Here is a 12,982-nt window from a genome sequence, read left to right on the forward strand (position 1 = left end):
GGTGAATGGATGGATGGTGGATGGGCAGATGAATGGATGGATGGATGGATGGATGGGTGAGTGAATGGTTGGATGGTGGATGGATGAATGAATGGTTGGATAGTGGATAGGTGAGTGAACGGTTGGATGGATGGACAAGTAGATAGATGGCTATGTAGGTGGGCAGGTGGATGGATGGATAGATGGATGGATGGATGGAAGAACCTGGGTTCTGCTCCTGATTTTGCCATTGGCTTGTCACGTGACCTTAAATTAACAGTGACCTTAACAGTCACTCTCCCCTCTGTTTCTTTATTTGTAAAACGAGAGGATTAGATTTAATAATCCCCAAGATTTCTCCCAGATTTGATGTTGGACAATTTATGATGATCAAAAGTTTTTAGGGAATGGTGATGATAGAAAGGCCCAACACAGTGAAGGGGGGCAGTTCAGTGAGCCGTGTGAAGGCACACAGCAAATCAGCTTGGCCACAAACCATAGGACTCAGCCTGTGTCTACACCCCGGATTTGCTCCTGCCCCTATCCACTCTTCTATTTCTGCCTCCTGCCCTAGCTCACAGTCCAAAGTATGGTTCAGGCGACTTCTTTTCCAAGGAGCTGGAGGAAGAGTTCTAAGGGAAGGTGAGGGGCCATAAGACCAGGAGCAGGTAGCCAGAGGCAGCTCCCTGGTCTCCACCAACCTGAACCTCTTATCCATGGTCATTTTTTTTTTCTCTCTCTCTCTCTCTCTCCCATCCGATCCTCCCCAGCTTCCTTGAGTCATGGCTTCTTCAAAGCTACGAGAACCTGCGGACGAGGTTTTTGGTAAGTTCTGTTTGCTCTAACTCTATCCAAGGCCATCGGCATTGGGGGCATTCCCTCTGGGACTTCAGTGTGTGTCAGTGTGTGTGTGTGCGCGCGCACGCGTGCGCGTGCGCGCGCTCTGTGGCCTTTCAACCTGGGTCTTTGTCATTACTATCTATGCCAATTACAACAACAGTAAGGGTCTTCATTTATCAAGTACTGTCTCATGCCAGGTACTAGGCTAACACCCCAGTCTCCCATGCGCTATATCATTTACTCCCCACAGTCATGCTAAGAGGTGTGCCCTTTGTCCAGACAAGGTGCCGAGAGCACAGAGTGCTGCAGTGACTTGCTTTAAAGATCACACGGCAGGTTAGTGGCAGAGCTGAGAGTAGAACTCCAGACCGCCCGACTCCCTGCTCTCCGTGTCCCCGTGTCCCCAGCACAGGTGATACACGTTACCTCCACATCGCATAGTGAGGGACCTTAGCCTGCAGGATGTGCGTGGAAATCAAATGCATAGGGCACAGAGCCTGTGTACCCCCAGGCTGGCCCCCTCTTTACACACTGGGGTGGAGAGGCTGTTTCCTAGCTGGATTTGGTGGAGGAGTCGGGGAGCAGGGAAGGTGAAGGAACATGGAGGGAGAGGTGGAGACAGAAGCGGTTGCCTGAAGCCGATGGCAGGTGTGGAGCCCAGGACACTCACATTTGTGTGCACAAGCCTCAAGGGGCTCCCAGCTTCTCCTCCCCTGCCTTCTCATCTCTACCTGCCCTCCCCTCCTCTCCCCGCCCTCTCCTGCTCACCCGGTTCTCCCCTGTGTGGCCACATGCCCTGGCAATGCCAGGAACTCCTGCCTCCTGGTTCCTGGGAAACTGCTTTCCTGACCTCCCTGGGGCCCGTGGAATGAAGGGTTTGCCTCCTGGACTCCTCCAGCCTCCAGCTGCCTCTGGGCCTCAGACTCTTGGGTCTCACCATCTGCACCCAGGCCTGGCCTGACAGAAGTGAGCGCCCCCTTACCTCGGCTTCTGGGCCTCCCAACACGCCCTAACCCCAACTCTGCCTGTTTTCCTGCTCCCAGACCTGCTGAGGTAGCTGGCCGCCTTCCCTGCTTCCTGATTCGAAAGGCAATTAAATATTCATGACTCCCCAGTGCCCAGGGCTGGGCTAACTCCCTGCTGGGGAGAGAAAGAGAGAGACAGAGAGACAGATACAGAGATGGAGGGAAGCCAGGGAGCCAGGTAGAACAGGGACCAGAGGAGAGACAGGCCCCGCCTTGTCTCAAAAACACTTAAGCCCCCCTAGAAGTTCCTTTGCTCCCTCGACCCTCCGACCCTCCGAGGTAAGCTGCCTGCAGTCCTGAGGTGGCCCAGAGTCAGGAGCAAAGGGCCCTTCTCCCTGGGCCGGGGCGGCTGGGCACCAGCTGTCCAGGCGTCCCAGAACGGCGAGAACACTAGTCTGGAAGCCAGGAGGCCTGGATGTTGTCCTGAACTCCCCCTGCACCTTTGGCCAAACCTTGCCTGTCTGAGCCTCAGTTTGCCCACCTATAAAATGAGAGGTTGGACTCACAAGGTGCTCCCATCTCCGCCTCAGGGGAGGTAGAGCGGGCTGAGTACTTACACACTGAGCCTCCGGAGCCAGACTGCCTGTAACCTTGGCCCCTCTCTTCGGCAGCCGTGGGCCTTCAGGCAAATTAAGGCTGCCCTGGGGATTCCCGGAGTCTCTTCCTCCTAGGGTTGTGGGGAGTTTAAATGAGCTAGTGATCGGAAAGCACTTAGAACGGGTGCCTGGCACAGCGAGAGCCCCGTGAGTGGTAGCCATTCTTATTCTGTGGTTCAGTCCTTGCTGCTTGCAGATAACGCTTGGAGAGTCTGTGTCAGGGATCAGGGGGCAGAGGGCTCGCCAAGCCTCCTCCACTGCATCTGGACAACTGTGACCGTCCCCGTGGATCCACCCTCCCCGGTGTCCGGGCCGGCCCCCTCTCCTTGCGGCCTCCACTGGCCCACACCATCCCTTCTCCTTGGAAAGTTCTTCCCTGTTCTCTCTACCACCTTAACTCTTCACTGTCTCCCAGACCTCAGCCCGGCTACCGAACCTATAGCTCCCAGCCCCTGCCTTCGTCCCTTCCGCAAATACCACTGGGCCCCTATCATGTGCCAGGCTCTGTTCCGGGCCCCAGGGAGACAGCACCGAACAAGCCAGACAAGGTCACTGCCCTCGAGGAGCTTGCGTTCTAGTGCGGGGGCAGGCGGGGGACCCACACGGAAGCACCCACACGACGAGACAAGAAATGTGTCACGGTGCGGAGCGCTCCGCAGAGGACTTAAGTGCGGAGCGTGCACGTCACCACCTTCGCGTGTCTTGAGTCCGTCTCTGCCCGGCTCTGCGCTGGTCCCCAAAGGGTGACTTAGCTTCAGTACTGACTGACCACCTCCTCTCTGCCGGGCCCCGCGCCAGCTCTCACGGAACACGGCGGACGGCGCAGGGCTCGACCCTCTGCCGCGTGCGGACTGGCACGGGACAGTCACTTCCGACCAGACCCTAGGGCCAGGCCTGCAGAGGGGCAGCGGTCCTGCGGGGCCGGCGGGATGATGGATTTGAGTTGGCAGCCGGACAAAGGAGGGGTGGGGCAGAGGAAGGCTGCAGGAGCGGCCCAGGCAGAGGCAGGTGGAGACAGGGACCCAGGTGTGGCCGGCAGGTTAGTACCGCTCCCCCCAACGCCACCTGCAGCTCGTGCTCTCTGAGCCCTTAGCCACAGGCATTCTGACACAGCTTTATATAGTGATCTGATTTAACGCTCACACAACCCTGCGAGGAACATACTCCTGCCATGACCCCGTCTTGCTGACGCGGAAGCCGGTATCCAAATGTAAGTGACTTGTCCAGAGTCACCCAGCAAATGGCACAACTGATTTCAGCCCCGGCCAGCCGGCTCTTGACCATGGTCCCTATAAGAGCCTGCTGTGCAGAGGAAATGTGGGAAACACAGAAAGGGGGAGCTGGGACCCCTCCGGCCTTGCCCGGAGGGCCGAGGGGCATGGGCTTTATGTTGTTGGCTTGGGAACCCTCCCCCCTCCCCCGCCCCGCCCTGGGTTTCAAAAGCAAGCAATTATGGGACACAGTGAGAAACTGCGCTTTAGAAAGTTTCTGCTGGCTCGTGACAAGTGGGGAGGGAGGCGGACCGTTGGCAGGGAGCTCAGGATGGAAGGACGCTGAGGCCGTGCTCAGCTGGCTGGGTCTTCGGGGAAGTGGCTGGTGAAGGCCTGAGCTCAGGCGGTTCAGTCCCAAGGGAGCGAAGAGGCCGGGTTGCAGAGGTGTGAAGAAAGCAGATGCACAGAACCACGGCTTTTCCATTAGAGTGATATTTACCAAGACCCTCCTATGTGCCAGCATCCATCCTGAGTCAGAGCAGTGAACAAAATAGAGGAACGTCAGCCCTCACGGAGCTGGCATTCTAGTGACTGGAGAGACCATAAACTAAGCAAAATACACAGCATGCCAGAGAATGATACATGATATAGGGAAAAACAGAGATTTGGGTTCTGGGGCAGGGGGAGGGAATTATAAGTTGAGTGGTCAGTCAAGTCCTCGGTGACAGAAAACATTTAAAGCAAAGACCTGAAGGAGGTGAAGGAGAGAACCACGCAGAAACCCGTGGCGAGAGCCTTGCAGGAAAGGGAAAGAGGAAGTGCAAAGGCCCTGAGGTGCAGGCGAGGCTTGTGTGAGGAAGAGCCAGGAGGCTGGGATGGCCAGGAGTGGAGGGAGCACGAGGGGGAGAAGGAGAAGCTCAGAGAGGTCAGGGGAGCACGGAGTGAGTCTGGAAAAGCCACTGGGACGACTTGGCGCTTACTCTGTGCGAGGTGGAAGTCCCCAGAGGGCTCTGAGCAGAGCAGTGACAAGGGCTGACATGTTCTATCAGGATCACTCTGGCCACCGCTGTGTTGAAAATAGACTGTAAATGGGAAAGGGAGGACAAGGGAAGATCAGCTTGGAGGCTTTTGCGATAATTGAGGCAGGAGGTGATAGTGACCTAGACCAGGGAGGCTGCGTGTCCCCCTCTCCTCCCTGCCTTCCCATCCTCTCCCTGCCTCACTTCTTCCCCCTTCTTCCTCTGCTGCCCCTCCCCTTCTTCTCCGTGTGTATGCCAGGCTCCACTCCTATTCCCCTGGATTATTTTGAACCTAATCCAAAACATTGCATCGTTTCACCATAAATATTTCAGTGTGTCTAGAGGTATGTCGAAAGTGGAGCTAACAGCTGAGGGCAAAGGGTAGCTTGGGGCTGAGTTGGGGGGCTGGGTGGATGACGGGGCCTTCTGCTGAGCCGAGGAGCAAAGGGGAAGCCGGTGTGAGGCAAGGCGGTGGGTTCATTTGGGTGGATTCCTTGAGGAGCCTGGGTGCCTTGGACGTGGCAAGTCCCCTGGCCGGCGCCGAGGCGCCCCGGGCTTTGGGGGTGAACCAGGAGGTGGTAGTTAAGTCAGGCCAGCAACTGGGGTGGCTTAGGGGGTGTCTGCAGACAGGACAAAGAGGAGCAGGGAAGGCAAGGCAGGCATGAGTGATGGGATGGGGGACCCTGAGATTGTGGGGGGGGCGGGGGGGGGAAGAAAAGGTCTTAACCCATCCTGAGGTCTGGGAAGGACATCTTCTGCCCGGAGACCCCAGTGCCGAGCCTGGAGATGCTGTGGAGCGGGGGCTTCGTTCCCAGGTGGAACAGATGAGAAGGAAAACGAGGAGCAGTTGGGGTTTTGCATGATCTGCTGGGTTTGCCTCGTCTTCCTCCACGTCTTCATCCGGGACCCAGCCTGGCACCGCCGCCCCCAGGATGGCGGAGACAGGCCTCCCGGGGCCTGGGTTTCCCCCCTGACGCCACCGCTATGTTCCGGCTCAGCTGCGAGCCTTCTCGGCAGTGCTGTGTCTGAGCGCCAACCCCAGGCGTGGCCCAGCGAGCCCGTCTCTGGAGCCAGACGAGTCAGGCTCGGATCCCGGACCACTGCCAGCTGGTGGCTGCCCTCAAGAACTTGACCTCCCTGAGCCTCAGTTTGCAAGCCTGTACGACGCGCGTAATAGTTGTCCCTCGCTCACTGGGGTGTTTTGAGCGGACGGGGCGAGGTGTGAACCTTCTGGCACGTCGTTGGGGCTTCTTCAAGGGGAGCTGTTATTACCGTGATCTGTCCGGCCTCATCCCCAGCCCTCCTCTCCACAGAGCGACCCCGCAAGTGCCCCGGAGGTGCTCCCGCCGTGCGGAGAGCAGGTTGCCAAACCTCCTCTCTTGTAAGCTCCCACCCAGACCTTAGACCAGCTTTGGTGCTTCCTCCCCTGACCCATCCAGACAGGACCCTCCTGTCCTCCTCGGTGTCCGTGAGCGTTTGCCCCACACGGCCGCATTCAGGTGCTGACGCGTCTGGCTTGCCCGGGGACCGTCCGGGACCCTGTTCTCCGTCTCATTCGTACTCCCGGGGCCCGGCACTCACAAACATTGGTTGAATGTCTGGGGTGTGAGTGCAGGCGGCTGCCTGAGGTGGGTGGGCCTCTGGGCTTGCTGTCCTCACGTGTCTGGTCTGTGTCCCCCCCCCCCCCACCCCGACCTGGTTCACAGACCTGGACTTGGCCGTGCCAGAGACCGTCAGACTGGACAGCAGTTTACATAAGGCCCGAGCCCAGCTACTGGCCAAGGGCCGGAGACACCGACCTTCCCGCTCCAGGCTTCGGGACAGTGCCAGCTCTGCAGAGGACGGCGAAGGCTCCGATGGGCCCGGAGGCAAGGTCGGGGCAGCCCCCCCAATCACACGTACCCTACCCACCCCCCTCTGGCCCGCCCCGCCCCTTTCCAGGGAAACCCCACTCCCAGATTTCTGACGGTAGTAGCACCAACATTCATATCTGGCTCACGTCAAATTTTACGCAAGGTGTGATCATTCCCATCATGCGTGTGAGGGACCTGAGGCTCTGAGAGGTTCAGTCACAAATGCACGCAGTTAGGAAGTGAGGAGGGCGGGATTCAACCCCAGCCTGCATGACCGAAGCCCCCCCCCCCCGCCTCCCCCCGCCCATCTCCCACATCTCACGGCCCAGCCAGCCCCTTCAGGGGGCCCCCTCGCAGTTTGCGGGGTGAAACCAATTCCCAGCCCCTCGGGGAAGAGGCGGGGAGGGTTGGCAGTGAGCGGCTGCCCCCTCCCCCAGGTGACGGACGGCTGCGGGAGCCCCCTGCACCGGCTGCGCTCGCCTCTGCACTCGGGCCCGGGGTCCCCGGCGGGGGGCTCTTTCTGCCTGGAGCCTCCGGGGTTGCGGCGCAGCCTGGACGAAGACGAGCCGCCGCCCTCGCCGCTCACACGCTACCGGCCCCTGCACAACGCCACCTCGCACGAGGGCCTGGCCGCCGCCTCCTGCTCGCCGCCGCGCTCGGCGCCCTCCTCGGACAGCTCGCCCAGCTTCGTGCGCCGCCACCCGCGCGCGGAGCCGCACAGCGAAGGTGAGCGGTGGCCGGTGGCGGCGCCCCCTGCTGGCGGGCGCCGGGACTGCAGCGGGCGGACCAAGCAGGGCCGTGCACCTTGGCGACGGGGGGAGGGGGGAGGACACATCACGGCTCACGCATTCGCTTCCTGTGTACCAGACTCTGTTGCGCACTGGGGACACACAGGTGGGGAAACAGATGCAGCCTTTTCCCTCGCGAGGCTTGCAGTTTGGGGGAGAGGCCATCTGATAATTCCTTATAGGTTAAGGGGGAAGCGATCAAATCATCTCTCAACTAAACGTGCGGGTTACAAGCTGTAATCAGCGCTATGGGAGAAACGGGAGCGGTGGCGGGGGCGACACCGAGCAGGGCGGTGAAAGGACCCAGCGGGGAGCATCCTGTAAGGCTTCTCTGAGGGCGTGACATGGGAGCCAAGATCGGAAGGCTGGTTAGAAGTTGGTCAGGATAAACTGAACCCTGACTAGCAGCGGCCCCTACGCGTCGGTGGGTTGCATAAGGCTTTTTGCACATATTCCTTGAAACAGGCAGGTGTCATCACGGGTCCCGTGAAATAGGTGTTATTGTAGATCAGGTGTGATCATCCCCCTGTCTGAGATGAAGGCAGCTCAGCGAGGTAGGGCGATTTGTCCTCAGTCGCACAGCTAGCGAAGGGCACCGGAGCCAAGTTACCTGATCCTAAGTCAGAAGGGTTTCCATCACCTCACCCTGGCAGCTCAAGGAGGCGGGTAAGCCACCCCACAGGCAATGTCCTTCCCTCTCCTCTCCAAAAGATGACAGCCGGGACGCCAGCCCCCCTGAGCCTGCCAGCCCCACCATCGGCCTGGATAAGAAGACTCGCCGCAAGTTCTTGGACCTGGGGTGAGTGGAGAACGGGCCAGCAGCAAAGGCTTGGGGCTGTGGGGTACAGGGTAGCACGGCGGGCTGCTCTGCCCCACTCCCCGCCTGCCCTCCCCACAGGGTCACCTTACGCAGAGCATCCAGCAGCAAGAGCCGGAAGGACAAGAGCAGCAACCGCTTGTCCATGGGCAGCAGGTGAGTGGTGCCCACAGCCCCTCTGGCCACGGTTTCCGCCCGTCGTTCTCTGTGGGCCCGGCCCTCGGCTCGGTGCCCCCACCCATGCAGGGTGCTCTCTCCGCAGGGAGTCAGTGGAGGGGTCCGGCAGGTCAGGGGGCTCCCCGTTCCTGCCCTTTTCCTGGTTCACAGACAGCGGCAAGGGCTCGGCGTCCTCTGGCAACACCACCTCCCCCGCCTGCTCCCCCAAACACGAGGGCTTCAGCCCGAAGAAGTCAGCTTCTCAGGTGAGCCCGTGGCCTTCCTGCCCTCGTGCGGGCCCCAGACTCAGGTGACACGAGGGCACGCTTCACCCTGGCTCGGGCTGGGATCCAGGCCTTCCTCGAGTCCATTTGTCTACCCACGGAGCCATCCGGTGACTCATTAGTTCGTCCGTTCTCGTTCCCTGAGTTCATTCATTCACTTGTTCGCTCACTCACGCTGAGTCGTTCCTTCGTCCGTTTCATTTACTGAATTCAACGCGTCAGTGAACACTGGGCTTCCCCTGGTGTAGCCCCACCCCCCGCCCCAGCCTGAGGCCTCCTCCCCTGGGGCTAAGTCTCCTGCCTGGCTCGGCTCTAGCCCCACGTCCTGTCTTAGGAGCCAGCCGGGCTACCCGTGTGGTGGGGTGAGGCCTGGAGGCGACAGAGATGAGTGGGGCCCAGCCTAGCCAGTGCTTAGGAAGCTCGCCGCCCTCTGGGAGAAGTGACACTGGGGGACAGAAGCAACAGTCTCTGCTTATGCTCATGCTCGTGCCACCCTCCACGGTTTGCAAGGCTTCAAGTGCATGCTTTTGCTTTGCTGTCCCAAAGCGCAGGCACGCTGCCCCAGTCGAATAGATGAAAGAATAAGACAAAGAGAGAAGGACTTACCGCGTGGGTTGCTTGCCAGGCTCCAAGCCTGTTCCTTGGCTGTGCCTTATGTGCTCCCGGGGCAGAGGAGATCAGAAAGCTGGGAATTCGGGGGAGAAAGAGTTCCTTCGGACCCGGCGCTTCTTTGTCGCCTCTTTCCCTCCACGGACTCCTTGCATCTCTTCCTTCCCTTGTGCTGAGCCCTGGGATGACATAGTGAACAGACAGCCCAGGGCCTCAGAGAGCTTGTGGTCTCTACTCAGGCACTTAGCAGCCAGGGTGCCGGAGGCTGTGGTGGGGAGGCACAAAGGGGGACCCCTGACCTAGCCTGGGGGAATCCTGGTTGGCTGCCTGTAAGAAGTGACACCTCCCCCGTTCCTGCTAACTATTCTGCCTCAGTTCTAGCCCCACGTGCTCCCAGAAGCCTTACGTCCTGATGCCTCCCGTGAGTCACCGTGTCATATGTGCCTGCCCAGCTCCTGGTTCATGCCTAGGAGGCACTGGTGCCCCGTCCCCAGATTCAGCTCCACGCAGACAGGGGGCAGGGGGTTGGGAGCATGGGGTGGGGGGGGGGGACTCCCTTGGGCTTGTGGGTGAGCTGTCTTCAGCACGCACCCCCCCTGTCTAGGAATCCACCCTGAGTGATGACTCCACACCCCCCAGCAGCAGCCCCAAGATCCCCAGTGGTCCCCGGCAGGAGACCAAGTGTTCCTACCCCTACCACACGCTGTCCCAATCTTCGGATGAGGTGAGTAAGCCCTGACCTCGGAGCGTCGGGTGTTCGGGCCACACGCCGGGTCACCCCTCCTCACTGTCCTTGGTCTCCACCCCAGTTCCTGGACGAACCTCTCCCCACTGTCCACCACTGGACCAGTCAGCAGGTGGGCCAGTGGCTGCACAGCCTCAACCTGGAGCAGTATGCCGCTGAGTTCGCCGCGCGGCAGGTGGATGGGCCCCAGCTCCTGCAGCTGGATGGAAGCAAACTGAAGGTGGGTCAGAGGAGAGGAGCCGTGATCCAGCGGGAGCCCGAGGCAACCTTCCGGGATCGGGATCCCCTCACCCTGACCTTTCCTTGCACTTCCTTCGAGGCCATTCCCTGACCTCTGACCTCTGGGCAAGGTCCATGGCCTGATCTCTGGACTCTAGCACGGGTCCCCAGTCTGCCTCGAAACTCAAGCGCAGGTCTTCAGTTTGACCTTCAAGCTCCAGCCCCAGTCTCCAGGTTGACCTTGACCTCCACGACTATCGTATCACCTGACTCTTGATTCCGAGTCTCCTGGTGTCCTAAGAAACCAGGCCTCTCCCTGATCACCTTGACTGATTCTCAGTCTTGGAAGGCGCTGGTAGTCAGGGGAGGTCAGGGGGCGCACCTCGGATCTTTGTGCTGGGAGGTTTCTGGCCTGTTCCCCACCCTCTGTTACACTGCTTGGGGAAGGGGTGGTGAGGAGAGTCCCCAGGGAGTCTGAGTGGGGCGGGGCCTCGGCTACTTACTAGCTGTGTGACCTTGGGCACATCACCTGCTCTCTGTGGGCCCCAGGGGTGCTGGGGTCGTGCCACGGCTGAAATCCAGAGTGGCGGAACGGGGGCTGAGGATTGCCAGGGGTGGGGGCAGGGGCTAAGGGTCTGGAAAGATCCTCCACGGCATCTTTTCCGAAGGCTCCCCTTCCGAATTCTTGCCCTGCGGGGTCTGGTCCACAGGCAAGTCTGGGGGGTGGAAGAGAGCTTACGCCTGGGGCACAGAGAACCTGGGGCTCGGGTTGGCCAGGGCTCCGGGCGGTTCTGGGGCTCGTTCCCTCACCCTTGCATTCCTCCCCCAGAGCCTGGGGCTCAGCAACTCGCATGACCGGGCGCTAGTGAAGCGGAAGGTGAAGGAGCTGGCAGCGGCCGCTGAGAAGGAGCGCAAGGCCCAGGAGAAGGCCGCACGGCAGCGCGAGAAACTCCGGCGCAGGGAGCAGGAGGCCAAGAAAAGCTAGGGGAGGGCGAGGGGCAGGCACCGGCACCCAGGCGCTGGCGGCCGCCGGGCTCGGTGGGCACAGGCCTCAGCGAGAAGGCGGGGCCTGGGCGCCAAGCTTGGGCTGGCCTGGCCCCACACTCTCAGGGGGGTACGTGCCCTCTCCCACCCTGTCACTCGGTCTGGACCCAGATCCCCCAGAAAGGGAGACCCCAGGAGAGGGCCCGGTGATAAATCCAATTTTAAGGACGTTTGGCACGGAGTCCCTAGGGGAGCCGGCAGGTTATGGGCAGAGGGCAGAGAGGCCAGGGCTGAACAGGTCTGGGAGCCCTGAGGCACCTGGGTCAAGTCTGACCCTCTGCCCTCAGGCCACGGCGGTGCTGGCCGGCAGTGAGCTGGGACACCTGCCTGGCCTGCCTGCCTGCCTTCTAGAGGCCCTGAGATGGGGCCAGGGTCCCAGGGCTGAGGGAGGTAGGAAGCACCTCAGCAGGAGTGGGTGGATAGAGCTCTCCGAGGTGGCGGTGTGCTGGGAGAGCTCCGTGCTCCCCAGGGAGGCCGGGAGGTGCTGCAGCAAGTTGCACTCAGGGTAGACTCCCGGTCTACACTCCTGAACGGGAGCGCGGAGAAAGCGGCATCGTCACCCCACGCGATCTTTGCAAGGACCTTAGGGGCAGGAAGGGAGGATGAAAACCTCCCCTTCCCCTTCCCTGTCCTGTGGGTCCCAGTGGTGAGATGACAGCCATACAGATCTGTCCCTCTGGGGCCCATTCAAGGCCTGGTCTTTGACCTGCTCTCTAACACAGGGCACACGTCTGTTGCTCCCTCAGAGGACACCTGAGACCTCTCTGGGGACAGAGCAAACTTGGGAGCTGGGGGGGGGGGGGGACAGGATACCCCCAACCAGTGCCTAGGTGGTACTGAACAGGTGAACCCTCACGCTAGCTGGGTAGAGAGGCACCATCTAGGAGTCCCCCCGCAATCTCTTGGAAGGGTTCATCGACTCTCCCCCATCTGCTCTGGTTCCTGTCTGGGCCTCGGTGGGTTCCAGAAACCGGCAGGCAGTGCAGGCTCTGGGTCGCTGGGCCACAAGGAAGGGTGGGGCCAGCCCCCTGGGTAGGGGCGGGATCTATTCCGGCGGCCCAGGGATGACCTCTATCTGTCCTTGGAAGGAGGGGGCTTTCAGACGGTCCCCTGTCCTCAGCAGCACTGGCCGGCAGCTGGCCCAGCTTCTGGAGGATTGGCCAGTTATCAGTGGGGCTGGGGGGGGGGGGCGGGCTCTGATTACAAGTCCCCCTCCACCTCCCCCTGCCTGGAGTGGCAGACAGGACCCAATGCATGCCAACACCCCTCATTCCTGCTCAGGGGCTCAGGCTTCAAGGCCACCCCTGCTATGGCCAGGGTCCTGTCCGTGGGACTCAGCCCTTTGCTCCTCTCTGCTGTCTGTGCTGGGAGAGGGGCTTCAGAGGAAACTGAGGTACGGGGGCACTGGCACCATCTGCGCCTGTTGGAGGGGCTGGTGGGGAGGGTGGAAGGCACCCAGGCCTTTGAAGCTATCAGGAGCTATGTGGGTGCCCACCTGCATGTGAAGGGGGGGTGGTACTCAATTTATTTCAATAAACACTTATGATGTGCCAGTGACCTTTGTCTGCCCCAGGTGGGAAGCTGGGCTGGGTTGCGAGGCTGCGCTGGGCCCTGAGGGTGGTGGGGTGTCAGCAGGTGCTGTACTGTCGGGCGTTCTGAACGGATGGCTTTGCCTGGTGCTGTGCTCGTGGTAGACACTGAGTCATGCCCTGGGCTGGGTGTCCTGGGCGCGTCATACGGTAGTCACAGGGACCGCAGTCTGCGTGTGTTGTTTATGCATGTGGATCTCCTTCCCCC

General features: G+C 60.7%; 1 protein-coding gene across 1 annotated transcript in view; it reads left to right on the plus strand.

The window, feature by feature from the left end:
- Positions 1 to 12,742, plus strand: part of SAMD14 (sterile alpha motif domain containing 14) — a 15,872-nt gene extending 3,130 nt beyond the window's left edge. Inside the window, exons 2-10 of the mRNA XM_040497207.1 lie at positions 750 to 804; positions 6,377 to 6,543; positions 6,961 to 7,249; positions 8,023 to 8,110; positions 8,210 to 8,284; positions 8,391 to 8,550; positions 9,782 to 9,901; positions 9,987 to 10,142; positions 10,971 to 12,742. Coding sequence (XP_040353141.1) covers positions 762 to 804; positions 6,377 to 6,543; positions 6,961 to 7,249; positions 8,023 to 8,110; positions 8,210 to 8,284; positions 8,391 to 8,550; positions 9,782 to 9,901; positions 9,987 to 10,142; positions 10,971 to 11,126 — 1,254 coding nt within the window. The 5' untranslated portion in view covers positions 750 to 761 and the 3' untranslated portion in view covers positions 11,127 to 12,742. The remainder of the gene's footprint in view (positions 1 to 749; positions 805 to 6,376; positions 6,544 to 6,960; positions 7,250 to 8,022; positions 8,111 to 8,209; positions 8,285 to 8,390; positions 8,551 to 9,781; positions 9,902 to 9,986; positions 10,143 to 10,970) is intronic.
- The last annotated feature ends 240 nt before the right edge of the window (positions 12,743 to 12,982 follow it).

This window comes from Herpailurus yagouaroundi, unplaced genomic scaffold (assembly GCF_014898765.1).
Source record: "Herpailurus yagouaroundi ecotype Mexico unplaced genomic scaffold, PumYag 189, whole genome shotgun sequence".
Lineage (NCBI taxonomy): Eukaryota > Metazoa > Chordata > Mammalia > Carnivora > Felidae > Herpailurus > Herpailurus yagouaroundi.